We start from the raw sequence: 20,483 nt of genomic DNA on the forward strand, positions 1-20,483 counted from the left end.
AGTTAATAACAGAGCACTAAACTCTGGTCTCCAGAGCTTACACCTTAAGTCTCTGTGTACTACCCTCCCTGACATTTCTAAATGCCTGGGGAAGAGGGCAGTCATTGAGAATCACTGATATATGTAAATCAGTGATACATGAATGGAAGGAAAGCTAAAGTATAATATCTTTACTCTTAAGGAAATCACAATTTAGGCAAGTCAAATCATACTATTTTTAAAAATGCTTTCTTGACTAAATATGTGCCTGATTTCTATAGATTCAGAACAACTGTATTTAGATCTCTTAGGTCAGTAAGAAAAGGTGAAAAGAAGTTTTTTTTTTTAGAATGGAAAAAGTCAACTTGATGAATGTATAGGCAACAAGTAGGTCCAAAATGACATGGAGTTAGTCCAGACCAGAAGCAAAAAGAAGTTGATAAAAAGGCTCCTTTTATTGGAACAAAATGAAGGAAGACATTCCCTAAGGGGGAAAATAATAATAAAAGCTAACTTATTAAGTGTTTACTTTGCAAGTGTGGGGACAGAGCCAGGAGTGCAGTTTCCAGGCTCTCGCCCTCACATGGAAAGGTGCTGGCTCAGGTAGTAAATGGCCATCAGCCATGATTGGATGGCCATCAGGTGTTACCGGTCAGCCATTAGCCACTAATATAACTGCTGTGGCTACGCTAGTGGGGTTGGTTGGTTGGCAGAGAAGCGGACTGCAGATTGCGCATCGTGTGGAGCCTGCTTCCTGTATCTCCAACCCAGCCGCCAGTGAGACTATAGTGGTATGAACCCCTATCCATGGCTCCGTTGTTCCTTTTTAGCCTCAAGGTATCCTGTGTTCTTATGTGGGGAGTGGGACCAGAGACCTGGTGTGACAACTGCATTGTTTATAAACTGTTCCTTCATTAAGAAAAACTAGAGGGTCTAAAATTTGATTGGCATATTTAGTGATTATGGCCATCATATACTGAGTTCTTTTGCAAATACCTTAAACTTCCTGGCAAATCCCAACCTTAATTAAACACCATCGTCCACATTCTCTGTGCTTGAACTTAGGCAACTAAATCTTTCTATTATAGAAAGTCTGATACTCAAAAAAGCAGAAGGTACCACTATAAATTCATGATCACTAACTTCATCTGGGTCTTCAATACTGCTAGAGAATTACCACGTTTCTCTAGTTAGTTCAGTCTGTCATTCTCAAGAGGGTATTTCAAATCTTCCTTACTCTCCTCTGGATACCTGCATGCTCCATTCATTCACATTTCTCTCTTCCCTATTGTTATGTAAAGAAATGCAAGTCTTCAGAAAAGATCTTTTGCAATTTTCTACTAACACAGCTGAACCCATGCCATCCTCTTTCCTCTTTTCTTCCTATTACAATGGAGGAAGCGTCTCTCCGGTTGGAATGGGAGGGCCTATCTTTCCATGTGCTTTGGCACCCATACACTCACACTTTCTCACAGATCATATGCAGTTAAATTATCCTCTCCATATCTACAATATTTCCCTCTTTACTAAATCCTTTTTCCAGGTCTTAACATTCTCATCTTAAATAACAATAATAATACAAAATTAATAATCTCCAAATATTTCACTCGCCCCCACATATTTCCCCCCACTTCCTCCCTACCCTTCTCTTCTTGCCCCACCAGTTACCATCCTTTCTCTCAATTAACATTCACAGCCAAATTCAGGAAAGAATTGCCTGCCATCAGTATTTTTACTTCCTCATTTCCATTTACTCCTCTACTTACTCTAGTCTGGCACTACGCCTACATCAGTCCATTAATGGCTCTTATGAAATGACCTCCATATCATCACTGGCCCTTTGACCTTCATCTTTTTTTCTCTCTAAGCAGCATTTGGCCCCACTTTCTCCTACTTGAAATTCTCTTTTCTCTTGGCTTCTTTGACAACAATTGCCTGATTTGCTTTCTCCTTTTTGGGTGTTCATTCTCCATTGTCTTTTGTAGGCTCTTCTGTTCCTATTCCACCTTTATATTTTGTATTTTTTTCCTCAGGACTCTGTCCTAGGACCTCTTCTTGTCTACTCTCTCTCCATCAGTGATCTCACCCACTCCCATGGATTCTAATACCACCTATATGAAAATTACTCCATATTTATGTTTAGCTTAGACCCATTTCAGAAGGATAAATTGATATCATCTAATACTAAACCATGACGACAAGCTTACCTGCATATGTGCAAGTGGTTTCCCAAAAGCTTTTCTTTGTTTAACGTAGTTCCTGGTTTCTTCAAACATGAATTCACTGGCTGAAATTGCTAACTCAGCAATTATTAGCCTTTCCTATAACCCAAAAATTAGGTATTGAACATTATTCCAATTATACAAGTGATTTTCACATGATTTCAATGATAATAAATCTGAAAAATAATCTTTATAAAACTCCAAACAATTTATTTCTTAACTCTTTATAAAAAAAGCTCCTATGATTTCTAAGAATATTTTGACATGTCGGTAACTTCCTAAAGCAAATCCTTTATGTTTATAAATGACTGTCTTCACTATATAGTGAAGATATATATATATATATATATATATATATATATATATATATATATATATATATATATATATATATGTAATTTATTAAATTCCCTTTTCTCTTTATTCATCTGTGAGTAAAATTCTGAAACTGTTAATTTTTATTTACTGATGTCTGCACACTACCCATCTGTGGGGACAGAGTCCTAGAGGGCGGTTTCCAGTCTCTCGGCCTCATGTGGAAAGGTGCTGGCTCGGTTATTAGATGGCCATCAGCTGTGGCTGGGTGGCCATCAGCTGTTACCAGTTAGCCCTTAGTCACTAATATAACTGCCGTGTCTATGCTAGGGGGTTGGTTGGCTGGCAGGCAGGCAGGCAGGCAGGCAGGCAGAGAAGTGGATTATGGATTGCAGCTAGCAAGTGGGGTTGGTTGGTTGGCAGAGAAGCAGATGGCGGATTGCGGCTAGTAAGAGTGGTTAGCAAGCAGATTGTGGATCATGTGGATCCTACTTCCAGTGTCTCGACCAGCCGCTATCGAGAATATAGTGGTATGACTCCCCTATCTATGGCTCCATGGGTGTTCCTTTTTGGCCTCACCATGTCCTGTATTCTTATGTGGGGAGCAAGAGCTGAGACCCTGCATGACACTATCCTAATATATCTATGGAAATCAACATCTTAAAGTACATAGGTTAAATTCTGCCTATTAGTGCAAAAGTATCCACAGTGAGTTTAATTCCATCTTGCTGGTGATTTTCATATTCTATTTCTGTGCTAGTGTTTGTCGCCCTTATCCCCAATTTCATATTTAGCTCATGCTGTTCCAGTTACTAGGCAGGTACAGACTCTTATGCTGGCATGTAAGGCTCAGTGATAATTCAGCAACCACATTCTAAAAACACAGATGTGAGGGCTGACCCTATGTGGCTAAAACTTTTTAGTCTGAGCTTAACAGTGTTCGCCTTTGATTCCCAGGTGCTATAAAAAACAAAACCAAAACATTTTGGGTGATATTTCTTTATAAAGAGATAAGTGGTTAAGAAGCTAAAATCATTCCAATAGGAATCAGAACTGTAATACCTAGTTTCCCTACTCACTTATAAGCCTTGACTGAATGTCCCTGAGTTCAGTTATTTACTTATCTAGCCTACAAGAGTCATATATATGTTTTTACAACTTTGTAGTCAAATGATTAGCTATGTCACAAATTTTGCACGCCTGGATTTATATAGTTCTACATTATTCTTTTCCAGTCCATTATCGAATCAAAAGATGAAATCTTTAATACTTCTGACCTGTGAAAGCTGTTTCATGATGTAATAGAAGCCTTTATTCTCTTCTCCAAGTAGGGCACTAGCTGGCAACCGTACATCTTCAAAGAATAATTCTGCAGTATCCTAAGAGATTATACCATTAAGTACAGAATTATCTCATTTAAATCTCGCAGTAACCTAATGAGATTATTATTTCAATTTAAGAAAAAACAAAACAAAAACAAAACAAACTGGAAGCCAAATTGGAGTGGTTAATGAATACACAGTAAATGGTAAACTAGAGATTCAAACCCAGGTTCACTTGATTTTAAAACTTCTGGCTTTCCCACTGCGATATACCATCATTCTAAGCTCCAATATTGTCCAGTTATGTAGGTACTGAGGACTAGGGATTTCTAATGCATATTAAGTAAAATGTTTTTTACTTAATATGGAAAAAATTACCAAATAACAGAAAAAATATTTTCTGTTCTTATTTCATAATTTTCTTTAACATATTTCATAAATAGAGTGTCTATTAATCATGTAGTTAATTTTGTCATTTCTAAAGCAGGTATTCAAAATACCTGATTCACATCCATTGCTAAATACTAGAAAAAGATGCGTTGCACAAATGGTGGAATAAAAATCTCCATTATCACTTCTGAGAAGCATATTTTAGGAATTTAGAATTGGAAGGTATAATTGTACTTTACATAGTTCTATATATAAGGCATAATTGAGTAAATGCAATTGAGTAAATAATTTATCATTAAAAATTAAGTAAACTCAGTTATTACCTGAATATGATTTATATTAAGACTTTACCTGGGCTTTTAGTCCGATTTTATGTAGCTTTCGTCCCTTGATAAATCCTTTCATTCCATTTTCCACCAGGAAAAGGCTTGTGCCATGGGCAGGAGAGCTTGCCTCACGATTTGTGATTGTCATTACTATTACAACGTCACTTAGCCACCCATTAGTGATGAATACCTGAAAAACCCCAAGTATACTGTGATGCTCCCCAATAAGTCAGGTCCATGTGAAAATCATGACTAGGGGAAAGTATATTCAAGAAGACTAAACCAGATAAGACATGCTTCATCACTCTCTCTGTACTCTATCCAAATATTTGAAGTGTTAATTATTCATAGATGAGGTTATTAAAGAGGAGAAGGAAAATAACCCAACGCTTCAAAGAATGAAGCCTATACAGGCCTTCTATAAAATGAACATCTTTTTTTAAGAGCCAACGACAAATATTTACTGAGTGTATACCAGACACTGTTTTAGGTGAAAAAAAGAAAAAAAGAAAAACAAAAAGACCCTCTGCCATTAGTTGTATTAGATTTTAAGGGATATACTTACTCCTGAGCCTGTCTGTAATCTTAATTGGGGAAGCTTTCCAATTTTATCAGTGGGTTTATATGACTCTCAAAAAGACTGAAGGGCTCTCAAATTCTATCAAAGATTTCTTTCTCTCCTGAGATCTTTTGAAACTCTTCTTGATATTTACAAGAAAACATTTTCCCCAGTTTCTCATCAACATCAAATTTATTAACGATTAACTATTGTTTGTCTCGTATTTGGACAACGTGAGCCTTACCTTCCCCTTTTCTGGTTTGATAAGGGCTATTTGAAATCTAAAACATTTTCCCTATTAGTGAGGAGGCATGTAAAATGGAAGAAGAGGAACAGATATCATGTACTATAAATGTTGCAAAATTTATACTGTCTCCAAAACAAAACAACTCAATTCCTGCATGAACTCAAATCAGTCAGTTCCTGTGGGAGTCCCTAGATCTGACACAATCAATAATGAGTAGTCTTTCAGACCTTGAGACACTGTTACCCCTGGCGTGACTCTGGAGAGAAGGGTAGTGGAAACCTCTCCTTACACACCTTGCTTCCATTTAGAATCCAGTCACTTCCATCCTTTTTGGCATTTGTTCTTATTCCTTGCATATCACTGTAGTTGAAAAAAAAAAGATGCAAATTTCATTAATTGGTAAAAATTGAATTATGCAACTGTTATGTAAGGATGTATATAATATGATAATTCAAACTGCTTATAATACACCATTATAAAAATTGATTGTTAACTAATATTAAGAATGTTCACACAAATGCATTAAAAAATCATGTCCGATGTATTATATTCTAAATTATTTGTACAAATGAATATATGACATAAGATTACATAAACTAGCCAGGTTTTATAGAGTATAACAAAGCCCAACTAGAATTCCAAACCCTCCACCTGGACTCAGATGACTTTTCAAGGTCTATTATATCCCTGAGATTATTTATCACATTGTCCGTGCCTGCTTCTATTCACTTTTGTTGCTTCCCCTATCTTTATTGATCAAAAGCTTAGTTCTCTGAAAGACCATGTTTCAAACATCACTTGCTGTAACAAGCCTCCTCTCAAAGCAGATTATTTTTCTAAATATAAAATAATTCATATTTTTATAAGATAAATATTCATAATCAGAATACAAAAATACAGGCAATATTCTAGACAAAGGACAAAACTGATTTAATAAATAATTTTATCTCCTGGAATGAACATTTAAAAAATATATTCTTCCAGTGTTTCTCTATAGAAACAGATACATATATATGTGCATTTTTATAAAATTGGAACCATACGTATGATTTTGATCTCTTAATAATATCCAGTGTTTTTCTATAAGATACATTTTATTAGCAGCGCAGCATTTCATCACTGATTAATCATGATTTTTTAAACAATCTCCTATTATTGAACATTTAGGTAGCTTCCATTTCAAAATATCCTTCAGTGACTAATAACCTTCAAAGATCGCAGGTTCCAACCTCTGAAACTGTGTTACCTCATATGGAAAAAAGTTTGCAGATGTGGAACTTGAGATGGCGAGATTATTTTAGATTATCTGGATGGGCCCTAAAGCAATCACAACAATTATGAGAGAAAGGCAGAGGGAGATTCCACAGACAGAAGAGGAGGGGCAGTGTGACCACAGAGACAGAGACTGGAGCGATGAGGCCACAGGCAAGCAATGCTGTAAGCAACCAGGAGATGAAAGAGGCAAGGAATGGATTCTCTTTAAATAGGGATCACAATATCACAGATTATTATGATAGCCAAAGAAGAAAATAAACATGAATGCATATAAAATGTTAAAGTATCATACAAATATATGAGGTGTGATCAAAAAATACAGTGAATGTTTAAATAAAAAAATATATTACAGTGAAAGACACATCGCCATTAATCCTCCCCCCAAAAATAACTCCACTTGCTTCGAACACACTTATCCCATCGTTCTGGCCACTTTCTGAAGCAGTTCTGGAAGTCCTCCCTCTTTCATGAGTGTCTTTACTTCATCCTCCATCATGACAACACTCTGTCACACATCGCTTCTGGTACGGCAATTTTTGTCAAAAGCATTACAGTGTGTCCTCATCCACCTTATTCACTGGATCTGGCACCGTGTGACTTCTGGCTCTTCCCCAAAGTCAAAATGACCATGAAAGGTAATCATTTTGAATAGATTCAGGACATCGAGGCAGTCACGACACTCATGAAAAAGGACTTTCCAGAACTGTTTCAGAAAGTGGCAAGAATGATGAGATAAGTGTGTTTGAAGTAAGGAGGGGTATTTTGAAGGAGATTAAGGTCAATGTGTCTTTTACTCTAATATTTTTTTTTTATTTAGACATTCACCATATTTTTTTATTATACCTCGTACATAATTATACATAATGGAGTCTCCTATGTATGTGGAAAGAAAAAGGGCCAGTGAAAGCCTGGATCTTTTCCAGCAAACTCAACCTTTTTACTATTAAGGCTAAATCAAAGTTAGAAAATGGAGAATGTCTAAGCTATCTTTGAAAGTAGCAATATGAACCACGTCTCATCTTTCTTCCTTCCCTCCCACATGATTTTTCTTTAATTCTCACCATAATTCCTCAACACTCTAATCTTCACATGCAGCTCTTCTCCATTCTTGCATTCTCTTACCTACGAGGCCCCTTTGCTTGTTTCCAAATAAACTGATTGGTGATCTTTCTACTGCTCTCACCAAACTTCAAAGAAATCTGCCTCTTTTCTCTCCATTCTTATTCTCAGCTTCCTTCATAATTACATATACATCACTACAGCTGAGGACAGAGAATATAAATAAACAAAAATCAAACAAACTTTTGTTTGCATGAGTTAAGTTGGAGATAAATCACGATCTCTTATTTATTCTGTTGCGTCTAGGTCAGAGCTAACATGCAGTGGGTTGGAACTGGAACATGTTAATTACCGAGCTAATCTGATGCATCAGAATGCTGGGCAGTCAGCCAGTTATCCAGCCAGTTACTGCAGAGAATTATCTTAAAAGCCAACTAAGAAGATTAAGCCCTACCTCTTTGAGGTTCACATTTTTAGGCAAAAGATAAAAGCAAACACCTTTTATTTTGGCAAAATTAAGTGTCAGTATTGGCCTATAATTATAGATTTGTATCTGGGAAAGAGAAATACAATTTAAGCATATTACCAAGTGACACTATGAAACATTAAAACATGAAAAAAGAAAATTTAAAACATCAGGGCCTGATCTCTTCAGAAACAAGTCTTAGATTTTCAATTCTGCTCTGCCACATCTTTAAGTTCTTCCTCTGCATTACCTGTTTCCCATTGGCCTATAAGTCACTGCTTTCCTTAACATAAACCGTTTCCATTCTCGTGCTAGCTTGTCAAACTACTGCCCCCTCTCTACACTTCCTTTCATCCCCAACTCTGAAAAAGATGAGTCTGTGTTCTCTGCCTGTGTTCTCAATAGCCGCATCACTCCCTTGTAAAGTAACTTCTGCCCCTCCTCTCTACCGAAATAACAAACAAAATAACAAGACAAACAAATGAAAAAACAAAAACTCATAGACACAGACAATAGAGTAGTGGTTACCAGAGGTTAAGGGGGTAGTAGGGTGGTAGATGAGGGTAAGGGGGATCAAAAATATGGTGATGGAAAGAGAAATGATTCTGGGTGGGTGGTTAACACACAATGTGCTATACAGATGATGCGTTATAGAATTGTACACCTGAAATCTATGTACTTTTACTAACAATTGTCACCCCAAAATACTTTAATTTTTAAAAAAAGAATTCAAGCATTAAAAACAATAAAAAATAAAAAAGATCACCAGCTGCCTGCCATGACCTTTTCTCAATGCTCAACATCTTTTTGGCCTTGACATTATTATTAACACTTTGCTCCTATTCTATGGCCTTTTCAAACTCCCCCTGTGCTCACAACAAAACACTTGTTCGGATTGCCTTCAAACTCAATCTTTTTGTCTCTGTTGCAATATTATTTGTATGGTTTCAAATGAAACATAATAGCAAAGCTTTCTCCTTGGTCTACTTTCCAATCCTTTCACTTAAACTCTAGGGTCAGGTTCTACCATGTGGAAACTCTTCATCCCAATTGAATAACTGGTTCTTGCTCATTCATCAGATCTCAGTTCAAATATAACCACTTTTTATAGGCCTTCTCTAGCACTCATATTTAAATTTGTTTTTCCCTTCCCTACCAAACCCACATGTACAGTTAGTGTCTAGCATAGCATCTTGTTTCCTTCATAGTACTTATCATAATTTATAATTGTGAATATATCTGTTCATTTGTTTCTTGTCATTTTACTCAATAAGGACAGAAGCTGCATCTGTATTGTTCACCACTGTATACATGGCACACTGAAGGCACTAAGTTACTGTCAAATGACTGAATAAATAAACAGATTCATTTTCATGAATGGCTTTTAAAACCTATTGCTACTCTAGCCTGTCTTCAGAACTCAAAATCTACACTTGTAACAGCCTGCTAAACATTTTCATGTGAATGTCACACCACATTTAAAATTCATCATGCCCAAAATTCAACTCATACCCTACCTTCCATTTTATGTACATTACACTCTAGTAAGATCTCAAACATAGCTGACATTACAACCTATTTTATTGCTATTTGTATATAAGGCCTTATTTTCCTCTTGGAGTTTGAAGTTACTTGAGAATGTGAATTACGCTGTGTTCATCTTTGTATTTCTCAAAGCATTTCGCTCACAGTTTGGTATAAAGCAAGCACAGAGAGAATATTTGCTGTGAAAGCACTGCTTCCAACACTTCAAAACAAATCAAATGTTCTTTTACCTTCCAGCCCCAGGCTCTGTTATTGCTAGGGCACCAATACATTTCCCTGCAGTCATCTGGGGGATGAAGTACTTAATTTGTTCTTCTGAGCCATAGTTCGAAATATAGGGCATTACAATATTTGAATGAAGACTGAAACCTGGACCTGTACAATTCGAATATGCTCTTAGAAAAAAAAGAAGAAAATTTAAAGCAAAAAATAATTATTTTGTTCTGTTTTTAGTTTCTTCGATTTTCAATTAAAAAAAACAATCGCAAAATGTTAAAGGTCTTATTGTGTTATATAATAGCCTGCTTACCTCCAAACCTATAAAGTTCTTGAAGGTTTTCCCTCTTACTTTTTACTGTTCTTTCAATTTCTGGCTCTAAGATTATAATAGTACTCTAATAGAGTTTGATGAACACTTATTTAGTGACTAAAAAGATAAAACATTTAAAAATGTTAATCACGTACAACTGTATTACCCAAACACAGCAACTATTTTCATTTTGGCAAAATGAAAATACCTTTACCATACTGAAATATTTTGATGTAGCTGCAGACATGATATGAATTTTGCATTTAACTGCCTTCTTTAAATTATATGACATGAAAAAATTCTATTTTTTTTATATAGTTGTCTTAATAATCTCATATAGCTGCAAAATATTACAAATTGATCAGGTACTATAATTTACTTATTCATTCTCCCACTGCCAGACATTTAGGTTGCTTCCAAATTTGGGGGATTATGATCTAACATAATAATGATTTCTCTACAAGGCTGCTATTTATTTCTATTAAATTGTTTCCTTAAGATAAATTCCCCAAAGTGGCATCCTAGATCAAAGAGAAGTATTTTCAATTTTTATATGTATCCACATTTTTAATCCCCAAAGCATTTATTCACATTTTTAATCCCCAAAGCATTTATTCACATTTTTAATCCCCAAAGCATTTATTCACTATATAATGACACCAAGAGTACATGAATGTCACTTTCACTGCAACTCTGTCAGCACTGGGTATTATAGTTTTTTGGTTTCACTAACTTTTGTAGATACTCAAAATGATACCCCCAGGTTAATTTAATTTGCATTTGATTGGTAGTAAGTTTTCAAAAAAGAAAACTATTTGCATTTCTTTTTTGCTGAATTGTTAGTTCAAATCTTTTGCCCATTTATCAACTGAAATCTTCATTTGTTCTTGTAAGTTAAATGCTTAGTATAACTTATGGAAATACTTTTCCACTTTTCTGTTCTCTTTCAAATAGCCTTTTAAAAGAGAGAAAATAACCAAATGGTCAATTAGAAATGAAACTTATTTTCAATAACATCTATTTCAACAACTTAAAAGGAGATTTTTTTATCTTCTCACATTTAAAACATGTGCAAGAGTATGTGAGTGGTATAAACTTTAACATTTTACACTAAATTTTCAATCTTATAAAGAGACTACAAAGCATTTTCTATCCTTATCTCAGTAAAGTGAACAGTGTGCTTACAAACAAGATTCAACTTCAAAAGTCGCTATACTTACTGCTCCTCCCAAACAATCGCTGCCGAGTACACGTCGCCACCAACGCCACCATGCTGTTCTTCAATATTGATACCAAGCAGTCCTTGTTTTCCAGCTTTTTCCCAAAGCTCCCTACTCACTTCTCCAGCTTTCTCCCATCTGTAAATAACACACATTTTAAAATCAGAAAAACTTTTTTTTCATATTATCTGAATGGTGACAATTGGAACTTATGAATGATTTTCTACAGAACTGCTCCCTTAATTTGAAGTTTTGTTGTTGACGTTGGCCATGCCCTTCTATTTGCATCTGACTCTTTTATCATTTCTCCTTCTTTTTGTTCTCTTTCGTACTTCTTTGTATTTGCCACTCCCCCCGCCCCCACTCCCACTCTTAACTATTGGATCTGCAAATTGTATCCACTGATATTCATGGGTGTAGTTTCTCTCAGCTGGTGCTCTTAGGGGGCCAGCATAGTTGTGTCATATAATCATGCGAATTTGTCCAACTTGTCCTGTAAAAGCAATTGCTTTCTGCATATTTCCTTAAAGTGCTGACCTTATGGGATGAGACTACACAAAAGTTGACAAGAGCAGGCAATGTTACTACAGTTTAAGTAGGAACAACAGAAGAGCAGAAGCGTCTTATGGCATAGCTCTAGCGAATGAATTTCTGGAAGGATTATATGTTTGGGTAAGGTTGTGCAACTTCTGCTTTTCTTCTTTAAAAATGAGAATGACATGATGAGAGGAAAGACATGGTGAAGCTGGTTAAAGAATCTGAGGATTGTTTTTCTTCTTAAGTGGTAGTTAGGTATAGTTAGTCAGATATGGGGTATGAGATACTGATTAAAGATACATACAGATACTTCAAGAGATTTTAAAAGAAAGAGTTTGATTCTAATGTGTTGTTTTGGTGTGTTTTGTGTACTGACTAAAGTAGCTTCAAAAATATTTTTATTATTGACTCCAATTTGTCAACTTCTATCATGTTTACTTCAAGTCCTCACCAACAATTTTTCTGGAATGAAATTTAAAACAGTAAAGAAATAATCAAAAAATATTGTCTTTGAGTGAAGTATATTACATTTTCTTTTGTGCAAGAAGCTAGTCTTTCACCAGACTAGTTGTGTATGGTATCAGAGTTTAGCTAGTTTTGGTCATTCTTACCAAGAAGTATTTATAAAAACTTAATGGAAGTTATTTAAAAATAATTTTTAAAAAGCATTCTAATTGTAGAATGGTTTTGTCATAAATTATTGGCATTAAGTGAATTTTGGAAACACACCAAAATCATTTAATAGAAATGACAGTTTTTTGGTCAATAAAGTAGGTAATCAGTAATTAATTAATCAATAAATATTTCTTCCAGTAATAATAATACTTTGAGGTAGCCTGTTTCCTACCAGTATTTGCATTATGCTGGCTTTGAGCTTTTATGCATTTTAATGCATTCATGAAGCAAAAACAGAAAAAATATGGAATTGACAAGTATTTCATTGCCACTTAACCAGTTTTCAAAAATACTATTCTTAGATTGAGTTTTCAATTTTCCTCCCTTTCTCCCCCTCCCGTCTCCCTTTCGCCCCCTCCTGTCTCCCTTTCGCCCCCTCCCACCTCCGATTTCAGCCATTGTTCTCAGTCTAGTTGTGGAGGTGGCCCATGTTGGTGTTATGAACATTGCGCTCTACTCAGCTGAGCCAGTCGGTCACTGGCATTGGCCAGCCGCTCACAGCAGCTCACGGCATCTCTCGCCGGCTGCCAACCACTTACGCCTACTGCCGGCCACTCATGCTGGCCACTGGCCACTCAGGGCAGCGCAGCTCCAGGTCGAGCTATTGTTCACAGTCTAGCTGTAGAGGGTGCAGCTCACTGGCCCATGTGGGAATCAAATTGGCCACTTCAGGGTAAATAGGAGCATAGCACTCCAACCACCTAAGCTACCCAGCCACCCCTCAATTTTTTAAAATTGAGATATAATTGACATATAACATTAGTTTCAGGTGTACAACATGATTATTTGTATATATTGCAAAATGATCACCACAAGTCTTGTTAACATCTGTCCCCATCCATAGTTACAATTTTGAACTAGCTTGAAAATCTTATCTTACAGAATTGTACTGAAGACAGTAAAAAGTTTTTAGAGCACTGAACACAGTATTTTTTCAGTAGCACAACACACAGCAGTCTAGAAAATGATCTTTATTGTACTCCTAATGTACATTACTTTAAAGGAAAATATGCCACTTACTCTGTGTGATAAGGAACCACTTCTTCTTGAAAAAACTTCCTTACACTTTCCCGGAAAATGTCATGTTCTGAAGAGAAGATTCTTCTAATTCCTATGTCTGTTAATTTTTTAGCAAAAGGACTTTCTAGACGTTCTTCCCCTCCGGAATGAGAGCATCTTAAAAATATATATACATTAAGAAAATTAAGTGAATTGCTATTCTTCATATGCAAATCAATGCCACTGAAAAACATGGAAATACCTTAATTTTGTTTTTCCCCAGGCACACTTTAAAGGCAGGTAGAGTCTGAAATTTGACAAATCTGTTTAAATTTGAGCATCACCACTTTCGACAGGATCTTCCTCATCTGGATGGGATTAAGTAGTTAACTCTTAGTCAAATAACTACTTACAAATCCATAAAAAGGAAGTCATGCCTACAACTAACCATGTGTATGAGTTCAGGTAAAATAGTGTTGTCACGTGGTGGATTAAATTATACAAGATTCAAAATATTGCAACAAAATAATACCGTTAAGTCTTCATGTCATATACAATGTTTACAATAATGCAACCCCCCATTAGTATTTTATCTAGAATCATACAATTTCAAATGGCAGGTGTATAAGATATAAACAATGTTGATGTTATTGCTACATTACAGAGCCAATCTGGGTATAAATAAAAATCAAAACGTCCACCAAACTTTGTAAGGATTAGTAGGGAATTATTCCAGATCTTCAGAAACTGACATTTCCTCTCCGCACCCCCTAAACTAAGCCTAAAAATGAGACTTCTGTGTAGCCCCTTTAGTTCAATGGTCTTCAGACTTTTTTCCCCAGGGGTAGTCTTAAACATTTTTTGAAACGCTGTGTGTCACTTTTTTTTTAAAAAAAGATTTTTGTTAAAAATATAGCTAACATACGTACAATATTATATTAGTCTCAGGGATACATCATAGTCATTCAACATTTATATACCTAAAGAAGTGATCACCACCATAAGTCCAGCAACCAACTGATACCATACTATGCTATCACACACAATATTACTGACTATATTCCCAATGTTATATATTACATTCCCATGATTTATTTCTTTTATACCTGGATCTTTGGACCTCTTATTCCCCTTCACCTCCCCCACTTTTTAAATTTTTCAATTACAATTGACATTCAATATGATTTTATATTTATTTCAGGGGTACAGCATAGTGGTTAGACATTTATGTAATTTAAGAAGTGAGCCCCCTGACTAGTCTAGTACCCACCTGGTACTATACATTGTTAAACCGTATCATTGACTGTATTCCCTATGCTTTACTCTGCATCCCCATAACTGTTTTGTAACTACCAATTTTTACTTCTTAATCCCTTAACCTTTTTTACTCTATCCCCCATCCCCCTCCTATCTGTCACCCCAACAAATCTAGTACCCATCTAACACCACACATAATTATTACAATATTATTGACTATGTTCTTTATGCTATATCCTACATCCCCATAACTGCTTTGTAGCAACCACTTTGTACTTCTTAATCCCTTCCCTTTCTTGACCCACACTCCCAAACCCGCTCCCATCTAGCAACCGTCAAAGTCTTTTCTGTATCTATGAGTTTGTTTCTGTTCTTTTTTGTTTATTTTGTTCTTTACACTCCAGGTATAAGAGAAATCACATTGCATCTGTCTTTCTCCGTATGATACTCCACTCAGCACAATACCTTCCAGGTCCATCCATGCCACCACAGATGGCAATTCCCTTCCATGGCCGAGCAATATTCCATTCTCTCTCTCTCCCTCTCTCTCTCTCTCTCTCTCTCTCTCTCTCTCTCTCTCTCTCTATATATATATATATATATATATATATATATATATATATATATATATATATACATACATACATATATATATATATATATACATATATATATATATATATATATATACCATCTCCTCTTTATCCATTCTTCCGTCAACAGACACCCAGGCTGCCTCCACATCTTGGCCATTATAGATAATGCTGCAATGAACATATGGGTGCACACGTCCCCTTGAAGTAGTGTTTTGGGTTTCTATGTGTAAATACCCAGAAGTGGGATTACTGGGTCTTTCTTTGTCTCCTGTTATAGCCTTTGTTTTAAAGTCTTTTTTGTCTGGTATAAATATTGCTACCCAGATTTATTTTTTTGTTTTTTCATTTCCATTTTCATGAAATAACTTGGTCCAGATGACATTCGAGGTAATGGGACCAGGACACATAGGATCCTTGCTGACCACCATCATGTTACATCAAATGGACAGACTAAAATTCCTTTATCCCAAAATTAAAATGATTGTTTCCAATTTCTTGCTGGTAGAAATAAAACTGTAATGTACCCATTTGTCCATATAGGTTTTCCATAGTTGGGCTTTCTCCGCACAGCAAATATGTGCTGAGTCTAGGAAGCTGGAGCGCTAAGACACTGAATCATTTGTCAAAATAATTAGTAAATAAAAGAATGGAATTTACATTCAAATCTGCCTGAATCTTAAAATTTTATATCCCATGTTATGTTAAGGAAACCTTTAAAATATTTCTAAGTAAAATACACCAGAAAACAGAGTGAAAGAAGTACCAGAAAGAATAAAGACTTTCAGTCAGTCAAAAGTGTTCCAGAGAGAATATGAAAAGGAAATAAAATCAAACACTTGGCAGTAAGTTTGTTGGAGCATCCATTTCTTACTTTAAAGACCAAGGAACCTGTGCTGAATAAACTGGCCCCTTTTCTCTCTATAAAACTAGGAAATTTGTACTGAATAAATTGGCCATTATATTACTAAGGCAATAAACTGCTACTAATCTAAGATGCTAGACTCTAATTATCGTTATTGTTATTATTATTATTAGTCTCACTTACATTATCAAAGTGAGACAGTCTCCACCATTTAGCAACATCTGGGAAATGGTTATAAATATGCAATCTCAGACCTCACCTAAGACCTACTGAATCACATGTGTATTTCAACAACATCCCTAGTGGTTCATATGCATATTAAGGTTTAAGGAGCCTGTTATAAATAAAACTATAATCCCTGACCTATTCAGAGGGTCCCTCAGGTCCTCCATTATCCAATATTCTCTATACTAGAGTAGATTTTTTTCCTATACTTCAAAATAACATCACAATAGATTTAATGCAGAAGCAGATATGAGAGTTGAGCTGTCTTCTGTTAAGCCAGACATTAACAATCTGCAAAAATGTAAAACAATGTCACTCTTCTCACTTTTTGGGGGGTGGAGGGGAAAGGTTATTTTTCATAAAATTGTTAACATGTGATCGGTTTATTATTGTTCCCTTTAAATGAACTAAATACTTGTAAAATTTCTCAGTTTTGTAGATATCTATTGATAATCTAGATCATTAGATACAACCCACATAAACAAAAGATCCTTGGGACCTCCTATTTTCAAGAGTATAATGGAGTCCTGATACCGAAACGTTTGAAGACCACTGTCTTATGAAGTTCTGGGGAAATGCTTAGAAAAGTATGTGAATCCTAAGTGCAGTCAATCCTCAGTGAAGCCTTCCCAGCCCTCCTCAGGAATAGCAAGCGTTTTGTCTCCCTGCTCGCATAGCGCCCTAGAGTACTCCACTGCTGTAATGAGCTAATTTATCCGTCCTGTTACCATCATTGACAGTGAATCCTCACTGCTCCCAGTTTAGCGAACTCGCCCTAAGTGTCAGACAGCACCTGAAGCTTTTGACCTTATAAACACTACCTTAATTGTCCACTTAGAAACTGTCTTCAGGAATTCCTCTGCATGTAATTATTTAAAGGGTCAATTAATAAATCTCAAACTAATTTCCTTGTCTGATGGGGCCGTCGCCAGGTCTTTTCCGCCCCGGGTTGTCCCCTGGGGGCCACTTCTCCAGATCAGCGAGGTGATCAGCGAGGTGGGAGTCCCGCTCCTTAGTTCCCTGAGGGCTGACTGCCTTCAGCCACGGTTCTAAGACAGAGGTCGTCGTCTGTAGTCCGAGCGCAGGCATCTGCGCCCTGCGGCTGACCCCCCCTTCCCCCCCCCCCCCCCCCCCCGCGAGAACTCCTGAAAGGACAGTCCCCCCGCAGCACCTGACAGGCTGGAGTGGAGCCTGAGAGCGAAGTTATGGCAAGACCCCCTCTCGGCTTTCCCGTGGAGAGGGCTGCATAGCGGCTGCCCCCACCCTTGTCCAAGGGGACCCTACCCGGTTCCAGCCCTTTCTGCCCCCCTCTTCCTCCCGCACGGCCCAGCTCCAGCCTCGCGCCGGCCTCCTGTTGCAGTCTTCCAGGAAAGGTGGCTGTCGCCCCCAGGCTCTGCGGCTTCCCGGGCCCCGACCACGGGAGCGGGTGGGCACTCACCTCGCGGACCGCAATGGGCACGGCGCGTGCAGGCTGCCCCACAAGCGCAGGGACCCACGGAGGAGGCGCGCAGCCATAGCGGGGACAGTGAAGGGTGACGGGCGACGGAAGCGGCTTTTTGGAGACTCTAGGGCGGGTCACCCCGTGGGCAGACGTCAGCCGCACATTGTGCAGTAGGCCGGAAAACTTCCTGCAGCCACCGACATAAACACGCCCCGCACATCCTTACGAGCCCAAGTCCGGAGAAGGGGCCCAGGAGCCGGGATCCTCCGAGGCCAGTTGGGGGGAGTGTTGCAGGTTTAAAAGCAAAACTGTTCCTTTTCTCTGCAGCGTTCTGACTTGTTTAAGCAGTTGTTTTTAAAACTCTTGAACTGCTTTGTAACACGGATGTAAGCCGCGGAGCCTGAAAAGGGATCCAAGTACAAACCCACAGAAACTTACATGAAGTGTATTTTGGTAACATCGAAAATTGATTTACTTCACGTGGTAAACTCTACAAACACTATTTTCAAAGAATTGGGCTGTTATCAGTTTTTTTCTGACAAAAATTAGTGGCGACTTACTGGAGAAAAAGTTAAAATATATTCAGTACACAAAACACTGTAGTATAGTTCTCCAATAGTGTCTGATTTGAATTCATGTCTTGCCATTTTCTTTTTCCTCAAGTCTTCAAATACTGTTTCATGATCTACATTTCGATTGAATGAAGTCTGAGCTGTTGAAATTTATGGATTTTTTTTTGTAATAAGATATTTCTGAAGGTTTTTGAACTCTAAAGAGTTTCCTGAATGGATTTCTAAGAAGGTAAAACAGGCCATTCTAATAGTCGAGGACAGTTAGGACTTGAAAGGGTGCAAACGAAAAAGAGATTTTGTGTTACAAATCAAGAACTAACAACTAACAATACAGAATATAAACAAGTTAAAAAAGAAAAAAGAAAAGAAAGTGTAATTCCAAACAGAAGCATGTGAATCCGTATTAGTTGACGGGGTTGCACAAGTCTCCGTGCAGGCTTGCTAGAACTCTGGACTTGCGGGCTGGCAGTCTTACACACTACCTTAACCATTAGAAGTAAGCCAGGGTATTTACTAGCTTCATGGGACCAATAAGGATAATAATAAAACTCTACTTCCGTGTTCCTCAGTGTGCGCTGAGCACCACTACAGCTGCAGTACTTGTTGAATCAGAATATTTGAGGCTGAGGTGCAGGATTCTGCGTAGTAAATGCGTCTCATGGGTGATTTTTTTTTTAAAACAGGCCTAATGAATTCACTTTCTTTTCCTTGTGTAGAAACACTGTGGTGGCTACAGCGGGAGCCAGGGCCCTTGCACTGGAGACTGTCCTGTGGGTCTTTACTAGAAGATCAGTGAAGTCCCAGTAGCCTTGTTCTCCTGCATCTGGGGGGAGGTGGGCCAGGACCATGGCCCTGCACATGGTGGTGGCCATCTCCTTGGAGCACTGAACATGCAGACCAACATGGTCCTTGTAGTCCCTGATGGCAATAAGTGCCTTGAACTTGGTCCAGTGGCCAGTGCAGGTCTGTTTTTACACAGGCCTAGTCTTCACAACCTCATCTTTGAGGGATGTTCCCAGGAAAAAGTTGGCGATCTCAGGCTCCTTGATAGGCAGGGAGAAGAGACAGAACTCTTCCAGGGACTTCAACTTCATGTCCTTTACCAGCAGGCATGCATTATTGATGAGGAGCCACCTCTCGTCCTTGACCTTGGCTCAGCCCCAGCTCAGACCACAGCCGAGACCCTTGTTGAAGCTTCCTCATGCAACACTGTAAGTGTTAGCTGTCTTTATTCTCCTCTAGTCACATACTCCCAAAGCCTTTTCAGGTGATAGTGACTTTTAATCATGACCTTTTATAACCAATTTGACAAAACTTAGATTTCTTTTCTAATTCAAAGAATTGGCTCTAATAGTGATATTCCAGATCAAGAAGGTCTGAAAAACAATCAAGTAAAATTCATGTAGCTATCAAGATGAATATGGCAGTGCTGAGGCAGAACTATGGGGGAACTATTTGGGGCAAGCAGGCCTTTGTGGCACTTCTCACATCAAATGAGAGGCCATGTTTCTAGTCTCTGAGTAGGGCGACTGGTGCCCATGTAGTCGACAGAGGCAAGATTTCTGTACTTACAGACTAAGAATTATTGCCAAAGTTCTTAGGAAATACCATAATGTGACAAACCTCAAGACTCCGTATGTCAGAGGAAGTGATTAGTGTTTTATGAAGAGATAGGTTTCATTATAATTTCCATCTCCATAGAGAGTTGGGAAGACATTATACATTTAGTGATGTACGTTGCTGTTTCTTATACAACACTTAAATGATATACAAGCCTTTTTCAAATGTGAAAACACTAACCAATCTGTCTGGCTTTGATTTTTGGCAGAATTTGCAAGTCCATGGCTTTCAGATCAATTTTGCGC

At 37.5% G+C, this 20,483-nt stretch overlaps 1 protein-coding gene across 1 annotated transcript in view; it reads right to left on the bottom strand.

Annotated features, from left to right (window-relative positions):
• Window positions 1-18,223, bottom strand: part of ACADL (acyl-CoA dehydrogenase long chain) — a 32,549-nt gene extending 14,326 nt beyond the window's left edge. The window contains exons 1-8 of the mRNA XM_081051762.1: window positions 18,044-18,223; window positions 13,687-13,842; window positions 11,455-11,592; window positions 9,936-10,100; window positions 5,654-5,720; window positions 4,580-4,744; window positions 3,794-3,895; window positions 2,187-2,300 (exon numbers count right to left, since the gene is read on the bottom strand). Of these exons, the coding sequence (XP_080907888.1) occupies window positions 2,187-2,300; window positions 3,794-3,895; window positions 4,580-4,744; window positions 5,654-5,720; window positions 9,936-10,100; window positions 11,455-11,592; window positions 13,687-13,842; window positions 18,044-18,120 (984 nt within the window). The 5' untranslated portion in view covers window positions 18,121-18,223. The remainder of the gene's footprint in view (window positions 1-2,186; window positions 2,301-3,793; window positions 3,896-4,579; window positions 4,745-5,653; window positions 5,721-9,935; window positions 10,101-11,454; window positions 11,593-13,686; window positions 13,843-18,043) is intronic.
• Window positions 18,224-20,483: the final 2,260 nt, after the last annotated feature.

The sequence above is a fragment of the Rhinolophus hipposideros genome, assembly GCF_964194185.1.
Source record: "Rhinolophus hipposideros genome assembly, chromosome: 6".
Taxonomy (NCBI): Eukaryota; Metazoa; Chordata; class Mammalia; order Chiroptera; family Rhinolophidae; genus Rhinolophus; species Rhinolophus hipposideros.